A 16123-nucleotide genomic window follows, 5' to 3' on the forward strand; every position below is an offset into this window, starting at 1 on the left:
ATAAAAAAAATAAAAATGATTCAGTGAGAAATTTAAACCTGCATTTTGTTGAACATGTTAAGTAGGTTTTGCCTTTCCTATCTGTTTTATAAACTCTATTAAACTGACTGAAGTGTTCTGTGACTTAAGTAGGTTTAAGCCCACATAGTCAGCTCTGTTATTTACATTTTCCTTCTCTCAAACATCATCTCTAAATGCAGACTACTAAATTTGAAAGTTGGGTGAACTATGCCAGTATTACTCACATTGCAAAGGGCAGAAAGACAAGAATGTAGCAAGAAAAACAATTTACTATAGGCTGCAAAAAATATGCATGTTCAGCTAGGCTATGCTGTAGCTTATTAAAGGGAAAAATACTGTATTTTCTTACATTGGATTGAGATGTGTACACAGAAAAACCCCCAAAAGACCTCCAAAAAACCTCAATTCCATTGCTGAATTCAGACTGGTTGACAAGCTTGGACCTTTTATGAACACTTAAATTCACATATTCTTTATTAAAGAATAAACAAGATCTGTTAAATGTAAAAACTCGGAATCCACTTACTTACATTCAAGCATATCTGGCATTTTAAGTGATAGAAGATTCCAGAAGATAGAAGAGAAAGTAAAGCTTGGAGCTATTATTTCAAAGGAGTCATAGGAATGACCCAGGCATGTGGGCTAGATACCCTAATAAAGATTCCTGGCAACATCATTGAAAAGCTACAATGGGACAAAGGCAGTAAAGCTATAAATGATGGCATTTTAATGAATTCCTGCCAGCATAATTTTATGGGAAATGTATCTCTTCAAACATGGTATTTTTACGATCCCACAAATATAATTGATAATAGTAATTGCATTGGCATGGCAAACATAGATTCCCATCTGGCTTTTGACTGAGTTCCACACAATATTCCAATCAAATGATGAGAAAGGGATTGTAAATTAGTCAACTGGATTGCACTGATAATGTGAGACTTAGCAGACTTCTGATTTTGTTCTTTAGGGTCAAGGAGTACAAATTTAGGAGCAAGGCAGAAGTTACCCTTTTGTTGCTTTAACTTGATAGGCATTTAAGAGGGAAAATGGAAATAGTTTCTTGATGATCCTATTAGCATCTGCAGAGCCCTACTTAGTTCTGTCCTACTTTTCGCCTGTGTGAAGACTATGTACTAAAAAGTCTCGTATTTCAGGGAAGTCACCAAGTATCCACAGCCATCATTTTCCTGAGGGCTCTTACCTGAAGAGGGAACTACTGGCAGAAAGACTGTGCTCCCGGCAAATCGGGATTAAGGCACACGGGCAGCATCTTCACCCTGCATGGGCCCTGCTGATACAGGGGCACTACCTGCCTGCAGCATGTGGGCAACAGACCTGCTCCCGGGGTACCCACCACCACTTCTGCTGAACTCCTGAAGCTGGTTTTAATGTGGTCTTCAGAGCATCAATTCCTTCACAGAATAGCCCCAAGCTTTTAGGGAGCAGTGACTACCATATACAGACCAATGCCACAGCAGCTTTTTACTTGTTCAGGTTGCCTCTCTGGACACAGGAGGCTGTGTTTAGTGGCTGCTAGAGGTCTTCCCTCTTATACTGAAGGAAAAAAAAATAATAAAATATCCACCTGCGTGGATTTCATCTCGCTTCTCATTTTAATTATGGCTTATGTTACTTTTCTTATTTATGATAATATCCTTGAAGAATAAAACAATTGGTGTTTATTTCAGATAAAAAAACCACATAGCGATACATCTCAAAACCAGAATACCAGTCTCGCCACTCACTTGAAGACTGCAGTAGGAAATTATTTTCCCATCATATTCAAAATATATGCTAATGGACAGTCACAGTACAATCTTCCCTGCTAACATGTCTGTCAAGGGGTGAAGCCTACCTGAAAGCCAAAGACTGCCCAGTCAAAAGACACCTTGACTACATCTGCTCAGCTCTGACTAATCTGCCATGAACTGGAAAACAAAGAAGCAAAATAAGAACTTTGTTAGGCAACTGTTGCTAAATTCACAGGTAGTAACACATTCCGGGTGGGTGACCAGAGGAACCTCCTCCCCACCAGTAACTGGCCTTAGATATGGAAAAAGTCAGAAAGAATGGCCTGGGACTGCTTGTGCTGACATATATAAAGCAATAACTGGTTAAGAGGGTAACCCCTCAGGGTTGGAGAGAGCTCCAGGTACAGATATCTTAATACCATCAAGAAAGCTGAACCAAAGGAGGAATCGCTACATGCACAGGCCAAGCTCCCAGCCAGGACCTGACATGTCTACTTGTTGGAGCAGGAGTCCTTTTCTCCTGGGTCCATGTGGTGAAGGTCTAGGGCTTTGATTCATGCATGTAGCATGTGCATCACAGAATGGAAATTGCTATCCACTCACCATTCCCAACCTGCTAAGTAAGTAAATTTTAGATTGTATGTTGCTGAGTGGTGTGGTTTTGTTATTTCATCCATCCCACCTGACTGCCCTGTGATGCTTGTCTTACTCCATCCTCAAGCTATATTCCAACAAACACTTGGTCTCCTATGACAGCTAACACCATAAGGATGTTATCTGTAACATTAGCACCAGTCTTCAAGGAGCTGGGCTGAGATGGGCAAATCACTTAACGAGGACCACTAAACCACCACTAGAGCATTACAACAACTCACCTGAGCCAGCACCAAACGAGTGACCTAGTGTCCTAAGTCACTACTCTGATGGCAAACTGTCTGAAACGGACAATTGAGCTTTTTGATGTTTTATTTCTCCTTTTATTAGATTTTATCACTACAGATTGTTTGAATACAGGGTATTATTTTTGAACAGCTTTTTTACCCCTTGAACACCTGCAGGCCGTAGCTCCTTGTATTTGGTTGCTGGCTACTTTAAACACGAAGACCAGATCTTCAGCAAACATATACTGTTAAATACAGCTATTTTCTTTCTATATGCACCGACATAACATCTTCCAAGACTTCCAGAAGGCATCAGCAATTATTTACTCAACAGTCAATATTATTTCTTAAAAACATAATACATTTATTTCACATTTTTGACTCAGTATTTCTGTAGCTGTTGCATTCACTATGACCACTTTGTTCTTTTTAGACAATACATCTATTGGCCACGTATTAATCCAGGTTTCTCTTTTCTTGGAGACCCTTGGACTGCAAAGGTCCAGAGAGGTTCCTCCCTTATGGACAGTATCTTTCTAATGTAAGTGAAAGAGTTCATCTGCCTTCACTTCTGCATGATGGTGCTCAACAGTGCTGCAGAGTCAAACAAGTATATGCAAAGCCTCACGTTTGTGGAAACACAACTGTTCTCTCATCCTCAGACAACTTTCCAATCACCTAAATATAACCCTCCATGTTTTTAAATCTCCTGTAAACCTGCTTAAGGTGTCTTCAGGATCTCTTTCCACTTCTCCCATGCTTCTGCTGAAGGAGAATTTCAGACAAATCACAAGTCAAAGCTCCTTGAAAAAGTCTCTCCATGTTTTTCTCTAACACAATTTGTTTCTTTCTCCTTAGTTTAAGAAATAATGATGCTACTGGATTTTTGTGAAGTTTGTCCTCATCTTATTGCATAAGAGAGCTTAAAAGGACAGCAAGACATACAACTATAATGAGCCAGATTCTCAACATGTGGTTCTAACAACGTACCTATAGTGAAGCAAGGTTATGAATTCCCAAGTTGTGCTCAAATCATTCTCCACCTTACTCAGGTGTTCTGGATATGACACATAAAATGATGCCATAAGTCCATGTGGTTTTAGGTTTACAGTGCACTTGACTAACCGCAAGGTCTCCTCAAGAAGGAGATACACTGCAGACATAACCTCTAGCTCTGCTTAAGTGACATACTATTATATCGATTCTTAATTTCAAATAGCCATTTTTTTTTTTACTTTTATTTCAGAAACTGTCAAATATTTATTAACAATAACTTCTGTATGTGTGTTTTTTAAAGGAGGTAAATGGGGTCTCAAAAATTCAATGTCTGCACATACATTGCAAAAAAAAAAAAGCCAGTTTAGAGAACAATGTAGGCATGTGTTTTTAAACTACTGTTCGTGCAGTCTGGTCAGGACTGTGTGACACAGTATACAGTGTTTTGTCATCCAAGGAATGTCTTTGATCAAGAGTTTATGCAAGAAGGAAAAAAAAGCCATGAAACCCTAATCCGTTCCCACAGTCCAGTAAACGTGAGCTGGACAAACAGTGGACAATAGCAGTAAAGCTTGCTGCTGGAACAATAGCTGCAACTAAAAAAATTAAAGGGTTGCTGACTCACAGTTCCTACTACCAAGAAAGATTCCATGCGGTGTTGATTATTCCCCAGAATCCTGAAGATGCTAAAGATTAAAAATTGTAATTACTATTACATTGAGATAAAGCAGCAAAATATACTGCTAAACAATCAAAAATGAAAGACAGTGACAAATACTGATGTTGATCCTGTCTAGTATGGAGTTGGGATGCAGAGACTGAATAATCAACCTTCTTTCTGCCTAAACATTTTGCTAAAATAAACTCCGTAATTTTATTATAAATAAATATCAGTTAAATTTTCAGTCAGTATGCCACTATTTCAGATGCCATCCATACAAATTCTGAACAACTACAATCAAGCTTTCTAATTTTTCAGGACAAAAGCTATATGCTATTTCTTATACCTATTCAGAAATCTTCTGTAGGCAATTTTGCCATGCCAAAAACAGGTACACAGAATGCCGTATTATTGGTCAATTACATATGTATATGAAATATGACAGAACAATTAAAAACATTGTATAGCAAGCCACTTCAGAATCAAATGGCTGATTTTTTTACCTTTCGTATGTTTCATGAGGCTGAATGGGTACTACTTTAAGTTAATAAAGATCTCCAAAGTCTCCTATGCTGGCTATATTTCAGAAAAGCTTAGTGACCATGTTTCCTTCTGCATATTTTCATCCTAAGACTCTTTAAGTACTTCTGCAACTCCTGAACATACATACAGCTCCATCAGATGAAAAATGCTGCAAGAATGTAATTATTACACTTAGGAATAAACACTCCTGTGATTAAGGCAGGCATATGCAGTGTGATGCCAAAGAGATATTCAAGTTAGCTACAAATGAACTAACTGTATAAGCAGTGTTAAAACAGAGCTTATTTGGGTATTTAACAGCACTGTACATCAGCTATATCAGTGCTTTGTTCTAACATAGGGGTACTCTTTCTGCTGCATTAAGCTGGCTTTAAGTTTAGCCCACATACCACCCCATTGCACAGTGTAGTCTGGACAATCCCAAAGAATCCAAGAGCTCCCAGATCTCTTCTTGTCTCTGCTAAGGAAACCATTATTTTCAAGTCTGAGTGCATGGAGTTATATACTTAGAAGACTGCTTTCAAAACAGTGCACAAAGTTTTTTTATTATTATTTTTAATGTCAACAGAGTCTGAGATGATTCTGCAATTCCAAACACTGGGACACACTGAAGCGCTTCGGTACCAGATTGCTCTAGTTGGCCTTTATATGTCAATCCTAGACACCAAAACTTGCAACTGGAAACTTGCCACAGAACTCATTTCACATCTCCCAAATCTCCATTTTCTCTGGTGATACATACATTTCTGTGGTAATGTGTACTGTCATAACTTTATCCATTGAAAAAACAACTGTGGCAGACAGTAAAATGAGAACCTTCATGGTTACTTGCCAAACTATGAAAGCTGAAGTTTTAGACTGTAATTACACCAGAACCCATTGCCATAAGAAGTTGCAAAGGACAGTATTCAGAAGGCACTAACATTCATACTGAGTAGCACCAAGAATATAAAGAATTATAACATTAACAGAAATATTAAACCTTTTGTTTCAAACCAAAGCCTTTCTCTTCAAGAAGATCAGGATGAGATATATTATCACATACACATTGCTCTATCTGCCTGATCCAGCTTTGTTGGAGTGCCCTGAACAAACTCCTATCAGAAATAAAGATTCTAGTCCAGAAGGACTTCAGATAATTCTAATATTCCAGCAGATTTCAAACATCCTTAAGATCACTAGGCACATAAACACCAGTACTTTGTCAAAAATGTGTAGTGCTTCATGCTGCTATCATTGCAGAAATTGTTTAAGAAAGCAATTACACTGACAAGGAGTCTTATCCTTATCTTGCTTGCCCACACCTTTATCTCCAGAAAATGACATTCATTAATGTCATCGGCATTCCCTTTCAAGCACGCAACACTGCCAAGTAATTACAGGACATTATAAAAGAACCCACAAATGTTCAAACAAGCCACCCAGGGAGAAGGCACCCACTTTTATTTGAGAATAAAACTAGAAAAGAATCTAAGATTATTAAATCACATCTTGAAACAGAAGGCTTTATCAAAATATACAGCTTTGGCTGCTTGTGAGTAAATAAATAAATATTAGAACCCGGCCTGTAGTTGCATGATTTTTATAAATACAAGATTCCATTTTTAATGCTCTTTTCTTGTAATACCTTAATGTGGAGACAGGTATTAAAACTTTACATTCAAAAAGTACTCAAAAAGGGACGCAGACGCATGCAGAACAAAAAGATGTCAACAGAACCTTGAAAATTCAGATTATTTGATCCCTTTCTGTGGGGTAAGTCACATATCTTAAAAGGGTACCAGTTCTTACTCTAAAGCACTGTGGAATTTTAGGGTGCAGGCAGACTTTTGACAGACGGATCTCCCTTTGTTCCACTACAGGAAGTTGTATTTACAGCCAAAGTGTAAATAAGCATTCATAAATATGTCACAGAGCTCAAACTCTCTTTTGCATCTCTTCAAAAAACAAAACCTATATATTTATAAACTTTGGAACTGATCTACTGAAAAATTTAAACTCCTAATTTTATCTCAACGTAATCTATTTAAAAATAATCAATAAAAATGTGCTACCTTTCTAGAAATCCTAAAGATACAGACCAAAATGTGTACTTTACTCACCAAAAATGATCCTACAAAACCAGAGTGTTTGAACCAGTCTTCATTTTTCTTCCTCTAAATTGCATATAGCCACAAAGCTAGCAAAATGAGTTGCATGGGTTCTATGTGCGTACTAGGACACACTATTGCTTATATATTTCATACCCCAATAGCAATCGGATCAAAAAGTCACATAACCAAACAAAGCATGCCAAACTGGGAAGCCAGACTTTCCTTACACATCCACATGTAAATTATCATAACCTTGTTTCTGAAAAACATAATAGGACTTGAATGAGCCAGACTACTCCTACAGGGTTGATTTTTAAGTGAACAATTGCATACCCAGATTTTTTTCTGATTTATTTCACCCATTTCTGTTGATTACAGATGTTCATTCAAAGCTGAAATTGATCCCCTTCACATTACAGTTTACAACAAATGGAAAGAAAGTATGCTGCTTAATGAAGATAGAACAAGTGTTTTATTCATTAATTTTACTAGGAAGCTTTAACAAACTCCATCTCCCTTTTTTTTTTTACTGTACTGATGTAATACAATGACGCAGATAACCTGCTAAGTCAGGTTTACATGTTCTAGTGATGGCTGATTTGGTATTAGCAGCTGATGATCCCATGGCTCTAAGACAGCATTGAATCAGCATGCAATTCTGCAGGGAATGAATTCACTGTAGTCAGAGTTTACCTTTCTCGGCTGATGCCTCAACACTATTTCTTGTACCATCACATATTGCAGAAAGAAAAATTACAAGTCTTCTGGACTGCAATGACTTCAGTACACTAGCAGTAACTACCTTTGTATCCATCTTTTAATAAAATTCTGTATTCCACAGTTTCAGCTGAGAGATGATCATGAAGAAACAAAACAAGCTAGAACGCAGCCCGGGCAAGTCAGAAATTTGTAAATTAAATGTTTCAAACACTCCTCCCTAACGACTGAGCAATAACTGCAGGTGGTGAATACAGAGATACATTTAAGTCTTAGCAACTTCAATAATTCTAGCAGAAATTTTCCATCTTAACTGTTCTTAACAGATCAAGTACTTCTGCAAAATTTCAAACCTGTTTGGCGATATAGCACAAAGCCACAATCTCTATGTCCTACTTTATTAACAACCAGTATTATAATCTACAAGACTGCATTTTTTTCCATCTCTTTTCCACCCAGTCTTTAAAGCAATACTTAAGTTGCACAGTCAAGCATTCAAACCAGGGAATGTCTAAATGACCGTGGTCCACAGAAGCTTTATTCAGCCTCTCTGTGCACAGATCTTCTGACAGGGTCTTTAACTACAGCGTAACACTTGCTTCCACCAGAGTCCTGACCATTCAAGACACGGGATAAGTAAGCAGGGCGTGAAACTAACGAAGCCATTTATAAGAATGTTTTTTCATTTGTTACAGATTTTAGGAAGATGTTAATGTAATATGAAAGGTGTCAAAAGAAAAGAAACCATACGCTTACATCTCACAAAACTGAATACTGGTTTTCAAAATTTTGATGGATTTTTTTTCCCAGTAGCATTCTACTTGGCTTAAGCACACACCTTTCACAGGTGTTTGCTAACTGTAATGTTCCTCATTTTCTAGGTGACTGATCTGAGAAACAGGCAAAAATACAAACGTGAAAAAAAACTAGGTACTCAGCCACTCTTTATGTTGGCACATTCTGAAGTATTTAAGTACTCAAAATGCAAAATTATTTGGAACGAGTCACATTAGACATCTCACATCGGTTAAAGCAAATCACTATTCTTGATGTAACCTGGGCTTTAACTCCTTAGCTGTAAATAAAGGTATAAAAATACTGCTACAGTATGCTGTGAAGACTGCACTGTTATAGCCCCAAACATCACAGAAAAACCCACAGCTCTGTTGCAGAAAACAGTTTAAAAAATTGGCACCGAAGAAAGTATACGACTACATATCCAACAGAATTTTTAACCATACCTCATTTAATAAACACCATCAGGCCCATACAAGACATGAAACAGAAGATATTCAGAAAAATACAGACTTGTGGAATAAGAGACTCCATCAGTATGTACACGCATTTGGAGCTCAATTAAAGACCTAACAGGCAACCCTAAACCTGGCATATCCCAGTTTGAAATCCTGGTTGCTACAATCTTTATAGTTAAATATGTGTATATACATATTATTAGATTAAATTATTATATAAATATAAATTTGTTATAAATAAAATTAAAGCAATACAAGAAAATTAGCCACCAAACCAATTTTCAAAATAAGTCACTGACCACTTGATCTGCAAAGATCCTTTCTCCCCTTAGTCGAACAAAAAATAATTTTGGTTTTGATACAACCTCTAGAATAGCACTTTGCATATAACTTATATATCATACACTTCTATGAATCAAATGCTTCACAGATTGTCTGAGCTCTCACGTCCCTTCCCTTGCTTTTACATACGTTTTTGTAAACCATGTACAAAGATTCCAAAAAAGGCTGCATTTTAAAACATGAATACTTAGACTTCCAGCGTTTACTTCTTTTTGTACTATCGTTCAGAAGAACAACAAAACTGCCTTTTTTAGACCAAGATCCAGGGGGAGTTTATTTAAAGCATAATTAATGGATTTCAACAAAAGATATTTTCAGTCAAAGTTAATCACAGATGAGTATCTAGTACCTTTCACTAATTTGAAGTAAACAGGTAAAATACTTTGATTAGCAAAAATAAACTGGTTTGTGGATGCAGAGACAATTTTTTCAAATTTGAATTTCTCTGAAGTGATTATAAACTCCAATTAGCTTTCTTTTCTCTAGTATGTGATCTTTTTAGTTTGTGCCTACCTACTTACTGAGATTACAGGGCATGCTATTTTATTTTGCTTCTATTTTCAGGTACTTGCAGTTTGGTGCTTGTTCTGGTTCCCAGTGGTTTAGCTATGTTACAGTCAAAAGCTAGCTGTACTCAAACTGCACTAAATGAAGAGACCATCAATGCTGTCAAGTCCCTTCCAAGGTCTCTAATGAGGAAACAAGCTACAAATGAATCCTACCTCAATTTTACTTTCTTTCAAAGAAATTCACCACATAATTAGAAGGGCCGTATCTGGTGTACATACATTCTGTACTCTCTATTTTAACAACTTCTACCTATATAAATATTTGTGAACTCTTATAATCTATTTCTTACACAATACAACGACCTCCTCCACTAGATGGCCCTGACACTCACTATATGTATCAAAGCTGTTTGAACACTTACACATGTAAGACAATTAAACAAACAAAAACGTACACCAGCAACCAGTTATTAAGAAAAGCCTTTGCCACTGGCATACTTGCATACTCAGGAAACAGACAAAAAGTAAAAGATTATTTTGAAATAAATTGATACATAGGCACATGGTCTAGACAGCACAAAGCAGTGCTGTTCAAGGATATGGCCGTATCAAAACATGTCCTTCACCTGAGATAGTTTACCCTGCGTACAGCTTCTGATACCCACAGTAGTCAAATCTGTTTTTATGAAGCTACACTATGCCATGTAGACTTAGCCAGACATGCATACTTTACAACTGATGAAAGCATATATTCATTATATAACTGTATTGCAAATGGTATGCAAAGAGATTTAGCAGCCCAACCTAAAACATTTTTCAGGTAAAATAATTGACTCTATGTATTTCTCTTAAACTAATATAGTTGAACACTTTTAGCTGACAGCATCCATTTTTTTTGAATAAGACTAAAGAGTATATTTTCAAGACTGGAAAATAAAAAGCGATTCCTCAATAAAAGGTACTAGTAAATACTAGTATCAGTATCACAACTCCTCTAGTAGTCACGTTTCTCTCATTGATCCCTTAAATTGCTAGCTTTTGGGGTTTGGGTTTTGGGGGTTTGGTGGGGTTTTTTTCCCCACACTGCATCAGTCTGCAGAACTCACAGAAAGTGCAAATTTCATGTTCTGAGCTGCAGCTACTTTATGAGCAGGTATCTTAATCCTTCTCCTTCACATTCTGACTTCATTTGTCATTCTACTATTTATGCACAAAAATGCTTCTTACTACAAAGTCTGCAGGCAATTGATTATATTTTACTTCACCTACAATATCTACACATTGTGTAAACTGAATGATCTGCATACACAGATTTTTAAGTAACATACACCCTTTAAATAAGGAAACTTTGCAAATGCGTGTTTTCCTTTTGAGGAATTAATCTATCAGTGCAAGGCTAGTGAGGAATTAAAGCAAATATATCTATTTAACAGGTTTACACACTGTAAACTGTTTCAGCGATTCTGAATAAAACCTGGAGATAATAAATGTTAAATGACATATGAGAAGTCCTACTGCAATTCAATGGCTCTCCCTTTCCCCTTTAATATTTAGCACCTCTTCACTATTTTGATTTTGTTTAAAGTAAGAGTAGATAAACACTTTTCCAGTTATCTGTTCTCTTAATGTTTCTTCTTTGGTCATCCATGTTTATCTTCATCTGTTATATTCAAAATGTTAGTGAAGATCTTTCAGTACCGATTCTAAAATCAGACTGAATATTTAGCATTGAACAAACCTAAAAAAGAATACACAAAAGTGTTTCAAAGCATCTATTTTCCAAGAAGAATGTTCAACAAAACTCCCATTTCCTCCATTTCTCTTCTGGTCCCACTTGTAATTCTTTGTCAAGTAATACTTTCAATTTTCATTTAAAGAATACTTTTATTTTGCATTTGCTATCAGTTGGGGAATTTTCAACTATCAAGTATCTTCACTTAATTCACTTCAAGTATTTTTACTATGATTGCAAGAGGAGAACAGTAATTGCCCTGCACAAATACTGTATTTTTGAGCAAGTTAAGAGACTAAATATTTTCAGAAATTAATACCATTTTGTGCTACAATAACAACTCAATCCTACAAACCTGTTTAAATTTTCCTCTGATTTTTTCCAGATCTTCTTGCAGCTTATCGTAAGTAGGGTCTTCATATGGGAATTTCTGAATCATCCCTATTAATGAATCCAGAGCCCTTCTCTTTTTGCTACCCAAAAAAAACCAAAACAAAACAAAAAAAATCAAATCAAAACAGAACCACCAATGAGCCTACTACAGAAGTTTTTTTAATCCACCAATATGAAAATTATACCAATACTTATATATAATAATTCAGAGTGTAGAACCCAGCCCTCCATCCTTCCTGAATTCAACTTCGCCCATTTAGCTCACTAAGAGTGCTTTGATACGTATTTAAAAGCCATAATCGGAAATCAAGCTGTAGCACAACTGACAAAGATTTCGCTTTTAACTTACCTGCCAAAAGTTGAGAAATAATCAAGAATCTTCAGAAATATTGATTAGATGACTGAGCGAAATAAAGAAATGCAATAAAAAAAGCTCACCAGAACACATATCAAAATGGCTGACAGGATGGTGGCAATTCTGTCAGATAAATTAATGAAAACTGGACAGAAAAAAAATGATGGAGAAAAGAATGAAAGTCATAAAAAAATGTAGGTTGGAAGGGACAGCTGGAGGTCATCTAGTCCACCTTCTGCAGAAGCTGGACTAACTTCAAAGCTAGACAAGGTTGCTCAGGGCCATCTCCAGCCAGATTTTGAAAATCTACAAAGATGGAGCTTCTACAGTCTCTCTGGACAACTCACCCCAGCACTTAGCTGCTTGCACTGGAAAGGACATTCTCCTTATGCCCCATTAGAACTTACCTTGTTTCAAACTGTGAAAGTTGCCTATTGTCCTTTCACTGTCTCCACCTTATCTAGAACTTCCCCTTATGTGGTACGACTACGTATCTCCCTTGTCTTTTCTCCTCCAGGCTGAAAAAACCAAGTTCCCTTATCCTCTTTTCAGTATTACATGGTCCAGCATATGATACCACCCTAGTGACCCTCTGCTCACCTTTCTTCTGTTTTTCAGTATTTCTTTTGTATTGGGGAAGAGGCAAAACTGGACACCATAATTTGAAACAGTATTAAAGAATCAGTAACTTTTTTTTAACCTTACCTGTTCTTTTCATCTGTGCATTTCTGGAGCAGACACTGCCAGGTCAGCGCAAACCCAAGGTAGCAGCCAATCTGTGAATTAGTAAGAATGTGATGAGGGCAAAAAAAATACATGTAGCATATATAGTCAAACAAAAATAAAGCACTACATTGTATCCCATTCTTCAGGAAACAAATCACTGGATATACAAATATGTTTCTACGCTGGAAAGTTCAGTAAATTAGGGTAGGATAAATGAAGGCTATCTGTGTTACACAGTACAAGAGTCAGAAAACTTCTTTTAAGAATCTGTTTAGCATCAGAGGACAAAGTATTTAAAATGCAGCATAAAAAGCAATTAAGCAAAACACTAGCCATACTTTATATGCTTTGAATCCTAAAATTTATTGAAGTGTGGTAGTAGGAAGACAGTTAGAAAACAACCTATTTAAGATGTTTTGGTAAGTACTCGTTTTTGCAGCACTGTCGGTTTAAGCAGCCCACGTACAGCCCTACAAAAAGGTGTACCAGCTGGACTGAGGGAGCTACCAAGTCAACCAATGAGAAAACGACACTTTTCTGAAGTTAATACGCAAACAATTTAACCAGCCTAACTTGGGAGGGTAGCACGGAATCAAAAAGACGCACGAGGAGCTGACTAAGCTAACCTTGCTGCCAGAACTTTTCATTACAATTTTGGACACCAAATGAAATAGGAATATAGGTAAGTTCAATGCACGAATGGGCTAAGTCAGCTGGAGTCCCTTTCAAAAGTGACTTAGTATTCACAGAAAAACAATGCAGACACCTGAAACAAAAGTTAGCTGACTTTGAGAAATTAAGTCCAAAATTACAGCCTGATCCCACTTCGGTCCATACATGTGCATGTACATACACCTGCCATTTAAACTTACAAAACATTGTTGGACTTGTAAACTCCTGGGGCCTGCAAACCGCTTCAGATTAAAGTGGGAGTGTTTGGTAGTTCCAGTCTTCTATTAATTATGTTTGTTAAGGTACACAGTGGAGGTTCTTCTTAAGGCCCAAACATGGGTTTGGGACTGAACATCCCATTAAGTGCTCAAACATATTTGCAGTGCGGCTTCCAGTTAATTTTGCTTCGACAGAAATTTAATTTGCATGCCCCAAAACTGCCCCATGACACTTGGCCACAGACTTCTCAGCTTAATTAGCACCTGTGGTGGTTTGACCCTGGCTGGACGCCAGGTACCCTCCAAAGCCGCTCTACCACTCCCACCCTCAGCTGGACAGGGGAGAGAAAATACAACAAAAGGCTCATGAGTCAAGATAAGGATAGGGAGAGATCACTCACTAATTACCATCATGGGCAAAACAGACTCGACTTGGGGAAAATTAACTTAGACGTATTACCAATCAACCAGAGTAGGGTAATGAGAAATAAAACCAAATCCTAAAACACCTTCCCCTCCACACCTCCCTTCTTCCCGGGCACAGCTTTGCTCCCAAATTCTCTACCTCCTACACCCCAGCCACACAGAGGGACAGGGAATGGGGATTGCAGTCAGTTCATCACACGTTGTCTCTGCTGCTTCTTCCTCCTCAGGGGGAGGACTCCTCACACTCTTCTCCTGCTCCACTGTCGGGTCCCTCCCATAGGAGACATTCCTCCATGAACTTTTCCAATGTGGGTCCTTCCCACGGGCTGCAGTTCTTCACAAACTGCTCCAGCGTGGGTCCCTTCCCCGGGCTGCAGTCCTTCAGGCACAGCCTGCTCCAGCGTGGGTCCCCCACAGGGTCACAAGTCCTGCCAGCAAACCTGCTCCAGCGTGGGCTCCTCTCTCCAGGGGGCCGCAGGTCCTGCCAGGAGCCTGCTCCAGCGTGGGCTTCCCACGGGGTCACAGCTTCCTTCGGGCATCCCCCTGCTCTGGCGTGGGGTCCTCCCCGGGCTGCAGGTGGAGATCTGCTCTCCCGTGGACCTCCCTGGGCTGCAGGGGGACAGCCTGCCTCACCATGGTCTTCCCCACAGGCTGCAGGGGAATCTCTGCTCCGGCACCTGGAGCACCTCCCCCTCTTTCTTCACTGACCTGGGGGTCTGCAGGGCTGTTTCTCTTGCATGTTCTCACTCCTCTCTCTGGCTGCAGTTTCTGTGCCGCTGCAACTTTTTTTTCCCTTCTTCAATATGTTGTCCCGAGGCGCTACCACCGTTGCTGATGGGCTCGGCCTTGGCCAGCCGCGGGTCCGTCTTGGAGCCAGCTGGCATTGGCTCTGTCGGACACAGGGAAAGCTTCCAGCAGCTTCTCACAGAAGTCACCCCTGTACCCACCCCGCTACCAAAACCTTGCCATGCAAACCCAATACAGCACTGTTCTACCACAGGACCGCAGTGCCCATCTTCTGCCTGAGCCCAGGCAAATACTGTGTCTAAGCCTGCCTGAGGGATGTGCCTGAAAACAGACACACTTTAATTATAATGTCTTACTTTAATTCTCTATCAAGCAAGACCAGTATCAGATCAAGATCATAATTTTGCCCGAGACACAAAATAGGATGACAGGCCTAAGATTACCCGACTCACTCTTTCTCCCATTTAACATGATTCCCCAGTGTAAGTAAATTAGACCACTTCTCTATTACAGTCTGTCTAGGACCATCTTGTATAAAACTATCCAGCTTTGTAGGCTGCTGTTTTAACATTCTCATCTTGGAAGTACATAGCTGTAGTATAAGTAGGAAAATATTTCCTCACTGTAGATCTCTGCATCACACCCAAATGCAAACCAAAATTTTATGATAACCATGCTTTAAGAATTTGACAGTTCACCTTTCTCACTTCAAAATGGATTAATGGCATTGCTACTGTTCTTTCTGTAGTAATTAACTTTCTGAAACCTGAAAATATCAAAAAGGCAAATTGCCAAATTACCTAAAGGTCTTCAACAGATCAAACAGGTTTAGATTTGTGGTGCTGTACTTGTAAGAAGGCCTGCCATGAGTTCTGTAGTACAACTTCCCATCAAAGCTGAAAAAATCCAGTTCAGGTCCAAAAATACTGTAACTACATCGTACAGCACTGAACACACTCCACGTTATGATAAACTTGAGCTGGACATACGCGACAAGTCAAGGTGCCTCACCACCACCCTCTGGTCCTTTTATTTCCAGAAAGGCTTATTGATTCAGGCATGCCGTTGTGTGGCAATATACAGA

General features: G+C 38.5%; 1 protein-coding gene across 7 annotated transcripts in view; it reads right to left on the reverse strand.

Moving 5' to 3' along the window:
- Positions 1–16123, reverse strand: part of LTO1 (LTO1 maturation factor of ABCE1) — a 32332-nt gene that overhangs the window by 14873 nt on the left and 1336 nt on the right. For 2 of the 7 annotated variants that reach the window (XR_003926819.2, XR_005934085.1), the window contains exons 3-5: positions 12956–13026; positions 11858–11975; positions 1880–1952 (exon numbers count right to left, since the gene is read on the reverse strand). Coding sequence is in view for 4 of the 7 variants with exons in the window: in XM_030038185.2 (XP_029894045.2) it covers positions 8204–8278; positions 11858–11975; positions 12956–13026 (264 nt within the window). In the remaining 3 variants the exon portion in view is untranslated. Of the gene's footprint in view, positions 1–1225; positions 1579–1879; positions 1953–5374; positions 8279–8891; positions 11509–11857; positions 11976–12955; positions 13027–16123 lie in introns of those variants that run through there. The other 5 variants (XM_030038189.2, XM_041129028.1, XR_005934084.1 and 2 more) reach the window with 4 other exon arrangements.

The sequence above is a fragment of the Aquila chrysaetos genome, chromosome 16, assembly GCF_900496995.4.
Source record: "Aquila chrysaetos chrysaetos chromosome 16, bAquChr1.4, whole genome shotgun sequence".
NCBI classification, from domain to species: domain Eukaryota; kingdom Metazoa; phylum Chordata; class Aves; order Accipitriformes; family Accipitridae; genus Aquila; species Aquila chrysaetos.